The 13181-nt window shown below is 43.5% G+C and overlaps 1 protein-coding gene across 9 annotated transcripts in view; it reads right to left on the reverse strand.

The window, feature by feature from the left end:
* BNC2 (basonuclin zinc finger protein 2) overlaps window positions 1-13181 on the reverse strand; it is a 414736-nt gene that overhangs the window by 138524 nt on the left and 263031 nt on the right. For all 9 annotated transcript variants that reach the window (XM_084787363.1, XM_084787366.1, XM_084787365.1 and 6 more), the window contains one exon: window positions 6328-6430. In XM_084787363.1, coding sequence (XP_084643489.1) covers window positions 6328-6430 — 103 coding nt within the window. The remainder of the gene's footprint in view (window positions 1-6327; window positions 6431-13181) is intronic.

A 13181-nucleotide genomic window follows, 5' to 3' on the forward strand; every position in this document is an offset into this window, starting at 1 on the left:
CCAGCACTGACAGATTCTAATAATACTGGCTAACTTTTAAGATTATGCCAAGTCTTTGAATGAGACTCAAGTCTGCAAGTAGCTGAATTAAAAAGTCTTGTGTTGGAAGAAAGTGAAAACATCAATTTAATTTCCTACCAACAAAAACGTTTTACAAGAAAGGGCCACACTAATGTTCATGTCCCTATATTTTATTGTGTTCTTGCACCAGTAGGGTTGGCCTTGTAGAAAAAAAACCAACTTCCAAAACTTACTCAGACCATTTTGGGAAAATGGAAGAAAAGTCAAGGGAGGGAAAGCTCTAGGAAAGCAGGAGTAAAGTGAACTGGGTGGCAGCAGACTCTGAGCAGGAACATGACAGAACTAGATCCCCAAGCCCATGACCCTAGCGCTTACACACATCAGGCAGGTATCCTATACCAAAACAAGAAGTTAGTTTTTCGTAAAGTTAAATTCAGCAGACCTTGCATTCAATTAGCAGGAGCTAACCTTCATGAAATGGGGAGAAGAGGAAGTCATTTATTAACTTTCGCTCAGTAGGAAAGCTTACTGGTATCCAGTAACTGTCCTGGGTACCCCCATCCACATTCGTCAGAACTAAAATTTCAAGGAAGCAATTCGTAAAGAGTAATGCTGCCCCCTAAGTGACTCAGACAGCCAGGTTTTGTAAGACGATAAATTAATCTCTCTTCAAATATTTGAAAAAACAAAACAAAAAACATCTCTCCAAGGCCTCTTGAAGGCAGCTAATGTCTTCAACTGAAGCAAGCTTAAGAAGCAATCTGTAAGGCTATCGGGCGTGCATATACACAGACATGAACATATGTGTGTGAGTCTGTGTATTTGCACATGGGGACATGTACATGTTATACAGTAACACTGGAAGCTCAGAACCTTACACATTAACAACAGAAGAGATACACTTACTCAAAAGAGACCAAAAGGTTTCTAATTCTTTCTTTTAAAAAAGAAGAATGTATAGATTAGGTACTTGGCTATGTGTGTGCATGTGTGTGTGTGTGTGTGCGTGCGTGTTTGTGTGTGTGTGTGTGTGTGTATGTGAGAGAGAGAGAGAGAGAGAGAGAGAGAGAGAGAGAGTGTAGGGGTGAGGGGGGTAGGTTTAAATACCACAGTAACAACTAGAATGTGACCAATGCTACTGAGACAGTACTTTTGTGGTGGTGTCTTTTTTGTCTCACAAACTTTTGGAGAGAAACCACACACTAGAAAGGCCAAGTCAACAAACTTTTGGAGAGAAACCACACACTAGAAAGGCCAAGTCACTTCTCCCTTGTCCCACAGACAATGCTGCGTGGGTAAGGTGGCCAGCAAGCCTGCTATGTCTCACCTCTGAGCAGAAATAATGGGAGACATGACTTCAGGGTTTCTGGGGGGGGGGCATGGGGATGAAGCAATTAGTGGAAATGCTAGGGGGGAAATGAGTGGGCGGCGGCATCCCACTGCCAGCTCAAAGGCCAGGAGCCAGCCCTCACCACCATACTTGCCCTAATGAAGGGAGAAGGGTGGGCCCTGCCAACAGCCATGTGTACACTTCAGCTTATGTGCAGATATGTCCCTCCTGCGAGACAGAATAAAGGTGAAGATGTAACAGTGAGGGAAACAACTGGAATCAATTTTACTTAGATATGAGAAGCCCAAAAATTAGTATTTCAGAAAAAGAATATGTAATAATATGGTAGGTAGCAGATCTTACTGTAATAGGAACATCTTACTCAAAATAGTGAAAACTCTCATCCTTCAAAAAGTCTCCAGAACACTCACTGGCCAGGGCTAAGACATGTTTTTCAGGAAGGAATAAAAATAGCATTTGTGTCTTAGTACCTAACTAATGTAACACGCACATGGAAGTGGAAATATAAAACAAATTCTAGTGACACGGTCGACTATTAGTCTCACAAGGCTCCCACAGTGGATAGATGATGCTGATACAAGAAGGCCCTGGATGGAAAATAAAAGCCCTTTGTTTAATTATTAACCCCTCTTTACTGCTCAACTGCTGTCCAGCACGTTATTTTTCACATTGAATATTTATTAAAGCCTTCATTTTATCACTACTCTTTCACTGCAAGATTATAAAGTATCATTTGAGAGGAGAACTCAGGGCTTTACAAATGCTTAAACACATACCCTGGCGCTGAGCTACACCTCCAGCACTAAAACAGTCATTACTAATCATAACTTATAAGAAAGAAAACAGGGTCATATTAAGTAACACACTGTTAAAGGAGACAGCCATGTTTTGTTTTGTTTTTTTCCTTAGAAGAGTCTACATCACGCTGTCTCCAATCTAGCAAAACCAATCTTCCAGGTAGGCATAGTGGTGCAAGTCTATCCAAGTGCACAAATACCCTCAATGAGGCACAGCAGTGCATGTCTGTAAGCCCATCACACCAAAGAAGGGCTAAGAGGATCATAAGCACATAAGCATATGCTTGCACACATGCACAAGCCAAACACACACACATGTCCAATACACATACACAGCACACATGTGCACACGCCAATACACACACACACAGTACACATGCCCATACATACACACACACACAGCACACATGCGCTCACGCTGCTACACACACATACACACACACAGAGTGCACATGCCCATACACACACACACACAGCACACATGCGCACAAGTCAATAAACACACACACACAAGTATACATGCACACACACATACACACACACACACACACACACACACACACACACACACACACATTTTCCTCTAGGAAATAAAAGAGCATGTCTGAAAAGTGTCATGAGCTGAACTGTGTTTCCCCAAAACTCATAGACTGAAGCCACATCTTGGCATCAGAGAATGTGGTTCTGTTTGGATATGTGACCCTAAATGTGTGACTAACTCAAGATGAGGCCCTTAGCATTGCCCTCAAAGTAAATTCTGCCTGGTGCCCTCACAAGAAGAGGAGGTGCCAGAACGTCAGAAGACACCATGGTTCACTCAGAGGCAAAGACCACGGTAGGGAAGCCGTTGGAAGACCTAAACCCTTCAGAATAAAAGTAACCACTGGCAAACCACTTGACCTCTCGGATCTCCCTTCCCGAGTGTTTAAGAGGGCACCCAGTCACTGCGGAATAGTCTGTGCCCACACTGCCTCCCTCAGCTCATAATTTTTGACGCTTCAGGAAGTTTTGGGGTGGAGGCCCAAGGAAACCAGTACAGGGAGAGTAGAGGCTACCTTGCAGCACCCCATGGTCCACCAGCCGGCAGCAGTGCGTCTGTCTGCCACTGCGAGAAGGACTAAACATCTTGGCCTTCTTAACGAAACTGGGAAAAGATTTACCCTGGAAGGGCTGGTTACAGCAGGGCGCTGTGTCGCCCAAGCGTACTCCTCCCAGTCTATTTCCCTTATGCTATGTCTCTCTCATGGAAACATGGCTGAAGAGGTCCCTCCAGCTCCAACACACATGCCCAAGCAAGCGAGGTACATGATAAATTAAAAACATTTCAAGACATGGCCTGGTGGTGTTACCTCAGCTCGTGCTAGAATAACATGACATTTATAAAAACTACAACCCACTGGATGTTTGGCACCGCTTGGGAATGAGGAGTATGACCACTCGGGAGCCAATACCTGAGGCTGTCAGAAAACGCCAGCCAGCGTTTCTTCTGTAAACATTACCTATCTGTTAAAATTACACAGTCTCCGAGGTGGAGAAAATGTCTGCTTCTTTCCATGTCTCTTTTGCTTAAAACACAATAAACATAAACCGCACACAATGCTATGTTAAATACGCAGTAAAGCCACATTGATGGAGCAGCACTTTGCACCTGGCGAGCGATCTGGGCACTTGGAATCTTTGCTTGGGCCTCGCTCCCCCCAGTGACACCGGTGGAGTGTGCCGCCTCTAATCCCAGTGCACACTGAACGGGGGTATCGACACGTTACTTTCTCAGATACCAGCCACTTGCTCACCACCCCCCCTAAACCATACAAAGTTCAACATCTGGAAGGATAAACTCAGCACACACGACAAGGCGTGCAGTCACTGAGGAGTCCTCAAGCAAGGCAGATCTGCCAGCTTCCCTCTGCGGTCCAGGCCCTGAAAGGCCAACTGTGGTATGTTTGAGTTTCCATCAGGCCTGGTACTCGCTGGCTACTGCTGAGCTCAGTATGAACCCCGCTGCCCAGCCAGTCTATAAACAGCTTGCCCTTCTGCGGAGAGCGGCCTGCCTCTCCTTCCTGCCTCAGAAAAGAATGCGCCGTTTGAGAGCTGCAGGATGAATGTTAACTAACACTTGGAGCACAGCTGACCGCTCTCTCCACCAGGTCAACAACTGCTCTTAAGAAAACCACACACCACACACCCTAGCATACACACCACACAAACACACACACCCCACACACCCTACCATACACACCACACAAACACACACATACCACACACCATACCATACACACCACACAAACACACACACACCACACACACCCTACCATACACACCACACAAACACACACACCCCACACACCCTACCATACACACCACACAAACACACACACCCCACACACCCTACCATACACACCACACAAACACACACACCCCACACACCCTACCATACACACCACACAAACACACACACCCCACACACCCTACCATACACACCACACAAACACACACACACCACACACACCCTACCATACACACCACACACACCCTACCATACACACCACACACACCCTAGCATACACACCACACAAACACACACACCCCACACACCATACCATACACACCACACACACCCCACACACACCATCCTATATATACCACACACACACACACACCCCACACACCATACCACACACACACACACCACATACACTCCCATACACACACTACACATCATACCATCCACATCACACTCAGACACTCATAACACACACCATACCACACACACACAACTCACACACACACCATACCACACACACCATACCACACACACACACACCATACCACACACACCATACCACACACACCATACCACACACACACACCATACCACACACACACACACCATACCACACATACACACACCATACCACACACACACACACACACACACACACACACACACACACACACCATACCACACATACACAACACACACACACCATACCAAACACACACACCATACCACACACACACACCATACCACACACACACACACCATACCACACACACACACACACACACCATACCACACACACACACACACCATACCACACACACACACACCATACCACACACACACACACACACACACACACACACCACACACACACACACACACACACACCACACACACACACACCATACCACACATACACACACCATACCACACATACACAACACACACACACACCATACCACACACACACCATACCACACACACACACACCATACCACACACACACACACCATACCACACACACACACACACACACCATACCACACATATACAACACACACACACACCATACCACACACACACACACACACACACCATACCACACATACACACACCATACCACACATACACAACACACACACACACCATACCACACATACACAACACACACACCATACCACACACATATACACCATACCACACACACACACACCATACCACACACACACACACACACACCATACCACACACACACACACACCATACCACACACACACACACCATACCACACACACAAACACCATACCACACATACACAACACACACACACCATACCACACACACACACACCATACCACACACACACACACCATACCACACACATACACACCATACCACACACACACACACACCATACCACACATACACACACCATACCACACATACACAACACACACACACACACCATACCACACACACACACCATACCACACACACACACACACCATACCACACATACACACACCATACCACACATACACAACACACACACACACCATACCACACACACACACCATACCACACACACACAACACACACACACACCATACCACACACACATACCACAAACCACACTACCACACATCATACATACCACACACACACACCATACCACACATACACAACACACACACAACACAACACATACAACAAACAACACACATATACAACACACAAATACATACCACACAACACACACATAAACAACACATACATAACACACACACATACACACACACACACGGGGCGAGGGGTGGACGGGCAGGGGAACACAACATAACAAGAACAAAAAGAGGAGCCCTGATTTTCCTCACCATGTGCCACCCAGCCATGTTTACACTGATCACAAGTCCGCAGGTTAATCTTCCCCGGCTGGAAACACTCACACGTGCAGTTTACCAGTGTGCAGCGGATGGCCTGAAAACAGAGGAGGAAGAGGTCAGCATCTGTCCGAAAACATTCCATTCCTCACTGTGCTTGGGAGAGAATGCCCAACTCTATTTTTATGGTTTTATGTTGGTAAAGGTCTGAAGACTTTTGAAAATCAATTTTATATCAAAATATTTTACAACAAAAGGTTGAGAAAACAAAGGGAATTCACAAACATGCTATTTTAAGTCTCTAAATACAAAAGTAGAACCAGGTGAATGTGGATAAAGAATTATGTTTTCCATAGGACACTGGATTTGTAACACTAGGTCTCCAAAAGAGAAAATCATGTTTGCTGCTGCTGTGTGCTTATTTACTTAAGTACGTCACAATGACCCAAAAGCCAAAGGCCCAGAGTCTAAGACACCAGCCAAAGCGTGTTGAAAAGAAGTATCTGTAAACGTAAAATATGGCACACCTTATTAAGAAAATCTCTCTTACTGGCTTTTATTTAAATGCTTATAACTATCATTTCCCAATCTCTTGTTTTTTCCTTTGATTTATTAATTCTAGCTTCATTACTATTTTGAGATAAATGCAATCTTTTTATTTTAATGGTGACAAGAAAATAAGTCGAAACTTTATGTTGATATTAGATATAAAACATAAAAAAGGTTTACATGAAGATTCTACACTTGGAGATGTACACTTCCATTCTAGAGCAATGAAAACACATGAAGTGTCTTTCAGTTCTACACTAGCACCAGCTCATATTACAAAGTGGTTTCTTAGAAAGCTGCATAAACAGACTGTAAGTTTCTATGAGGGAAACCCATGCTTAAGAACTGTGCCAACGCTGCTAACCTGTGTGCCCTTAGATATCAGTTAATAAATTTACATATGATTTCCAGTCATATGGGAATTCTAGGGACAGAGGGATTTAACTTATCACTCACCTATTAGCAACCTACTATGAATATCTGGACTGCTGGAAAGCATTTCCCTAGAGATTTAGATGTGAGCAAGGGTGACTGGCATTAAGGTGGGGCCCCTCCAGGCAGGGTTAGTTAGCTGCAAGTGTAAATAGGTACCTGACAACTACATGTACATCTTCCTGAAAGCATTTGGGTCTTTCTATGAACTATTTCTCTTGCATCAGACAGTGTTCTAGATACTATTAACATGTTTGGACCAAGTCCATCTACAGCAGATAGGACTCAGTGGACTTCTTCTCCCTACATACAGGCCATGTAGGCTGAACAGCTTTCTCTTTCAGTAATGCTCTCTCTGTGGGTACCTACCCCCGTTTTAGATGTTACAGTCCTCAATCTTTCAGATATAATTTGCTTTTTTGTTTAGCACTAAAAAGACACTTCATTGCATGATTCACTTGTTAATTCAGTTTCTTCTAATGCCAACCGTTAGATTATACTTTATCTAAGTTATTAAAGTTGGCTGTATGTTTTAGTGATTAAAGGACTAGATGTGTGTAAGGAGCAGTATTCTTCTATTCAATCTCTGGTTCACATACAAACTGATATATCAGAACACGTTTATAAAGAGCTTCTTCATATAACATGCTAAGTAGTGAACTCAAGATGTGATTGTACTATGACTAAAACAAAAGTTTACGACACAATGCTTGCACTAAGAATAAAGTGCTTCTCCAAGTATCCAGTTAAAAATTCAGATGTATAGACTATATTAACACTAAAAATACTTGAAATAAATAGTATAAAATTTTATAAATATTTCTAAGCCTTTTGCTTCATAAAAATCAAAAGTGGACACTAAAAGAAATGATACTCCAAGAATACTATTTAACTCTAGAATAAATGACATCAGTCACTTTGAGTCATTAATTTAATATTAATTATTTTCCCAAAAGATTTTACTTTATATCGTTTAGTGTAAACCTTCAATTTTAACAATAATCAAGATAAAAATAAAGGTAAGAGATGTAGGGTAGCTCCCACATCCCTCCCCCTCCTTACTGCTGGCTTAGTCATTCACCCAGAATTACTCAAATAGCTTTATTTATCTGGTGCATTCGGGAATTAAATCTTTTCAGATGTCTACTTTTTCATAGGTTCTATTCCTTTTGTACCCAAACATAAAACATTGGAACACCTCAACACTTTTGTATATAAACACTTAAGCACAGGAATAGCCGTCTGTATTTCTATAAATTCCAGAAGGCCTATCTGTTTTAAACTCAGACTTGAACAGACTACAATTCCTCCTTAAGGGAATTACAGACACTTAAACAATATGGTCTAAATAAATATTTTGAGTAAGAGAATATTGTGGCTTCAAAGGAAGTTTTGTTTTAAATAATGATTTTGAAATAGCATAAAACTTTGATATACTATTTATTCACAACCAAACAGAACCAATGCAATCCTTTGCCAACTCAGACACACTTGCAAAATAGAGTCATCATAAACAGCCAAATCTGGTTAAGCCTCAGAAATGTCCACGTGCTTCACTGAGCCGGTCGGAAGAGCTGCAGGGGCAGAGCCTCCACTCGTGTGAGCACCCTCCACCTAACGCTGGAGTGTTTCCCGCTCTGCTGAGACTCTGCAGAGGACCTGCCTATACTACGCTGAGTGATGAGCTCTGAACACTGGAAAGGAGGAAAGCTGCAGAAGCTTCCCTGACACTACTCATTGCTGTCTCTCTCTGCAGGGAGCAGTGCTCAGGCTGCCCAGTGCTGCAGACCTATCTACAGGACCCCTGCTCACCTACCTTGTAACCTAGCTCTTTGGTTCTTAAGAACAAGCCCAGCAGGAGTGACCCTAACCCCTGGAACACACCTCTTAACTCTGCCCTCTTTCAGGCATTGAGGGAGAAATCCACGCATGCCCAAACCAGAGACTTTACTTCCTCATGCCCCTACATCGTCCTCATTTTAATTCTGCTACCTGCATTCTGTCCACGGGTTCTAGAAGCTGCTCTCTCTGAGGCAATGCTCTCGGCACAACTGCTTCCTCTTTTAGTGTCCTTGTCCTCCTAGACCTTGGTGCAACCTGCAACACTAAGTGGCCTTCATTCCAGAGCACTTAGAGGCTGACTGGCTCTTCTGGCAGCAACTTCTCTCACAACTGTAAATAATGACGGGTGTTGCCCATGGCCAGGCTCTTCAGTCTTTTTCCACGACAGGGTTTCTCTGTGTAGCCTTAACTGTCCTGGACTGAATTTGGAGACTAGGCTGGCCTTCAACTCATAGAGATCCACCTGCCTCAGCCTCCCGAGGGCTGGGATTAAAGGCCTGCTCTACCACCGCCCAGCCTGACTCTTCATTCTTTTTTTCCTTTTTAAAGATGTATTTATTTATTATTTATACAGTGTTTTGCCCGCATGTAGACTTATATCCCAGAAGAGGAAACCAGATCTCATGATAGATGGTTGTGAGCCACTATGTGGTCGCTGAGAATTGAACTCAAGACCTTTGGAAGAGCAGCCAGTGCTCTTAACCTCTGAGCCATCTCTCCACCTCCTGGCTCTTCTTTCTTAACATGGCAATTTCATCGTCTCCTACAACTCCAACTACAATACAAAACCTATCAGTTTGGAGCCAGTCACTGTGTTAAGTGGCAAGAAATGGATGACAGTGTCCTTGTGTGCACATCTGTGCAGCCTGGTATTTGCAGGCAGCATTAGAGGCCTTGGAGGGCAGATTCCAAGAACAAGAGCTGTTTCTAATCAATCAATTAATTAATTAATTAACTTTACATCACAATTGTAGCCCCCTCCTTCCTCTCTCCCAGTCTTACCCTCCTTCCCTCTTCCCTCTATTCTCCCTCCCCTATACTTCAGAAGAGGAGAGCCCTCCCCAAGCCACCCCAGCACATCAAGTGACATTAGGATTGAGCGCATCCTCTTTCCCTGTGGCCTGGCAGGGCAGCCCCACCAGGGAGAAGTGATCGAAAAGCAGGCCACAGAGTTCATGTTAGAAACAGGCCCCACTTTCCTTATTAGAGGACCCACATGAAGTCCAAGCTGCCTATCAACTACCTCTATGTAGGGGGCCTAAATCTAGTCCATTGACAGTCTTCGGTTGGTTCTTCTGTCTCTGCACGTCTACCTGAGCCCTGATTCGTTGGCTCTATTTGCCTTCTTATGGAGCTCCTGTCCCTTCCTGGTCCTTCTGTCTTTGCCCAAACTTTCTGGAAGACTCCCTGTGCTCTGTCCACTGTTTGGCCCAGAGTCACAGCATCCGCTTTGATCCACTTCTGGGTGGAGCCTCTCAGAGGACAGCAATGCTAGGCTCCTGTCTGCAACCATAGTAGAGTACTGTTAATAGTGTCATGGGCTGGATCTCTCCCATGGGCTGGGTCTTAGGTTGGGCCAGGCATTGGTTGGACATTCTCTCAATCTCTGCTCTTCTGTTCTATCTTTATCCGTACACATCTTGTAGGCAGGATAAATTTGGGGTCAAAGTTTTTGTAGGTGGGCTGCTCTTCCCCTCTCTCCACCAAGAGTCCTGTCTAGTTAGAGGGTGTCCTCTTCAGGGACCGTGCTAGGAGTCTCCCAGAAGCCACCCTGTTGTAGGTCTCAGGCTTGTCACAGAGATGCCCCATGTGCCCAGTTTCTCCTTTCTCTGTAGGCCCTCTGTCCTTCCGCTCCTGCTCTCCCCAGGTCTGATTTCCACTCTCATTTCTCTCTGTGCTCCCTCTCTTACCCTGTTCCTTCTCTTCTGCTGTCTGTTTTATTTCGCCTTCTGAGTAAGATTAAGCATCCTCCCTTGGCCCACATTAGACAAAGAAGAGTTGTTAAACAGGGCAGATAACTACCCTCCATTTATTCCTCTCCATTTATCTGTCCAAACACGATCACATCTTATTTTTTGTAATTATTGATAATAGTAGATTAACTGAATGTTTGCTATTTACCAGGCAATCAGCTAGATAACTTAGGGGGAAAAAAAGAGTTCTTAGAAAAAACCATGAGCTTTATGCTGTAACTCCTTTCCTTTCACATATGTGGGACCTGCAGTGATGACTAAGTACCTTGCCTGAAGTTACTAAAGCTTCTCAAACACAGGTATGTCTGCATCAACAGCTAGGAATCACTGAGTGCTGTTCCTGCTCTGAGATGCAGTCAGAGAACAGTTTCAACGATGGTATGTCTCTCTCCAAAAGTCATCTGTCCTTGCCTGTCTGGTCTCCCACTCTCACTGGTTAATACCTGAATTCCAGTTGTGATTTCCCTAGATTATTCAAAATGGCTCCTAACTAATTTGTTCATTCGTCCTTTCTCCTTGTTAAATTAACCTTCTCTTCATTCAGATTTTTCTGTATGGTAACTGTTTTATTTTATCTTTGTCCTCTCATCAGATTCTCGGCTTTGACAGTAGCTCCATCCCACACCTCTTCTTACTTACTTACTTACTTACTTTCTTTCTTTCATTGTATTTGCTCATTGTATTTATGGCATGGTATGATGGTGATGGTGGTGGTGGCAGTGGTGATGGTGGTGGTGGCGGTGGTCTGTATGTATGCACATGTGTGTGTGTATGTGTGGTGCATGCATGTATTATAACTGCTCCCTCAAGTATGCATGCATGTGCTACAGTGCACACATGGAAGTCAGGGCAACTTATGCGAGTTGGTTTTCTTCTTCCACCATGTGGGTTCCAGAGATCTAAGTCAGGCCATCAGGCTTGTTAACAAGGTCAACATCATTTACATAATGACTAGGAAACCATCATGAGCTGCATGAGATGCACAAAATGAAGAGATTAAGGGAGGGGGATTCTACAAATAGTCCTTTCACCTGTTCATAATGGTTGCCATGAGTTACATGGTACCTTTGCCAAAAGACTTAATTAACAGCATAGGATGTCCTACTTGGAAAGGCAAAAGCTCAACAAAGGACAACTATTTATGATCTTAAGAAACTTTCTGTATATGTAGGAATGTTTTGGGTTTTTTTTTCACTTGCAATTCTTGCTACTGTACAAAATTCCTTTCAGTATTTTGTCAGATGTGTAATATATATTTAATGTTAATGAATAAATGATTGAGTACATATATGTACATATATGTATATATTACAGTGTAAGCTGAGGATAAGTATTATTATTTCTGTTTTAAGCCTCTAAAATGGTATTAATGGAGAACTCCACCAATCACTACTCACTGGATTCTTCTACCTTTAATGAAATAGACAAAAATGCACAGATTCAAATGTACATAAGAAATGGTGGTAGTGACACACAGGGTCCTGGCTACTTAGGGCGCTGAAGCAAGAGGATTGCTTGAGTTTAGGAATTTAACAATAACCTGAACAACATAAGCAAAGACCTATTTCAAAAAAGCCATGCCTAGCTGGGCATAGTGGCGCACACCTTTAGTTCTAACACTCAGGAGGCAGAGGCAGGCAGATCTCTGAGTTCAAGGGCAGCCTGGTCTACAAGCGAGTCCCAGGTCAGCCAGGACTACACAGTGAAACCCTGTATCAAAAAACTTAAAAAAAAAACCCGCCAAACCAAACCAAACATGGCATATCCAAAACCTACAAAATGAGGTAAGTTAGCTTACAAAATATTAATATGAATTTTAATATTAAATAAGAATGTGTTTTTTAGGTATTCTGGCTATATTCTGAAGATGTGTTCAAACCTTGATTAGACTGTCACTGAAACTAGCCTCTTTGGTTTCTTTCCTTACACTAACCGGCTCTATCTCTGTGAGTGTCTGTGAACCAAACATCAAGGTTCTTGCAAAGTGGCATTTCTCAGGAAAGAAAACTGGTGTTTCTGTTAATACTTAATGTACCTAATAAAGAAATTACA

This window comes from Acomys minous (assembly GCF_964271855.1).
Source record: "Acomys minous genome assembly, chromosome: 1".
Taxonomy (NCBI): domain Eukaryota; kingdom Metazoa; phylum Chordata; class Mammalia; order Rodentia; family Muridae; genus Acomys; species Acomys minous.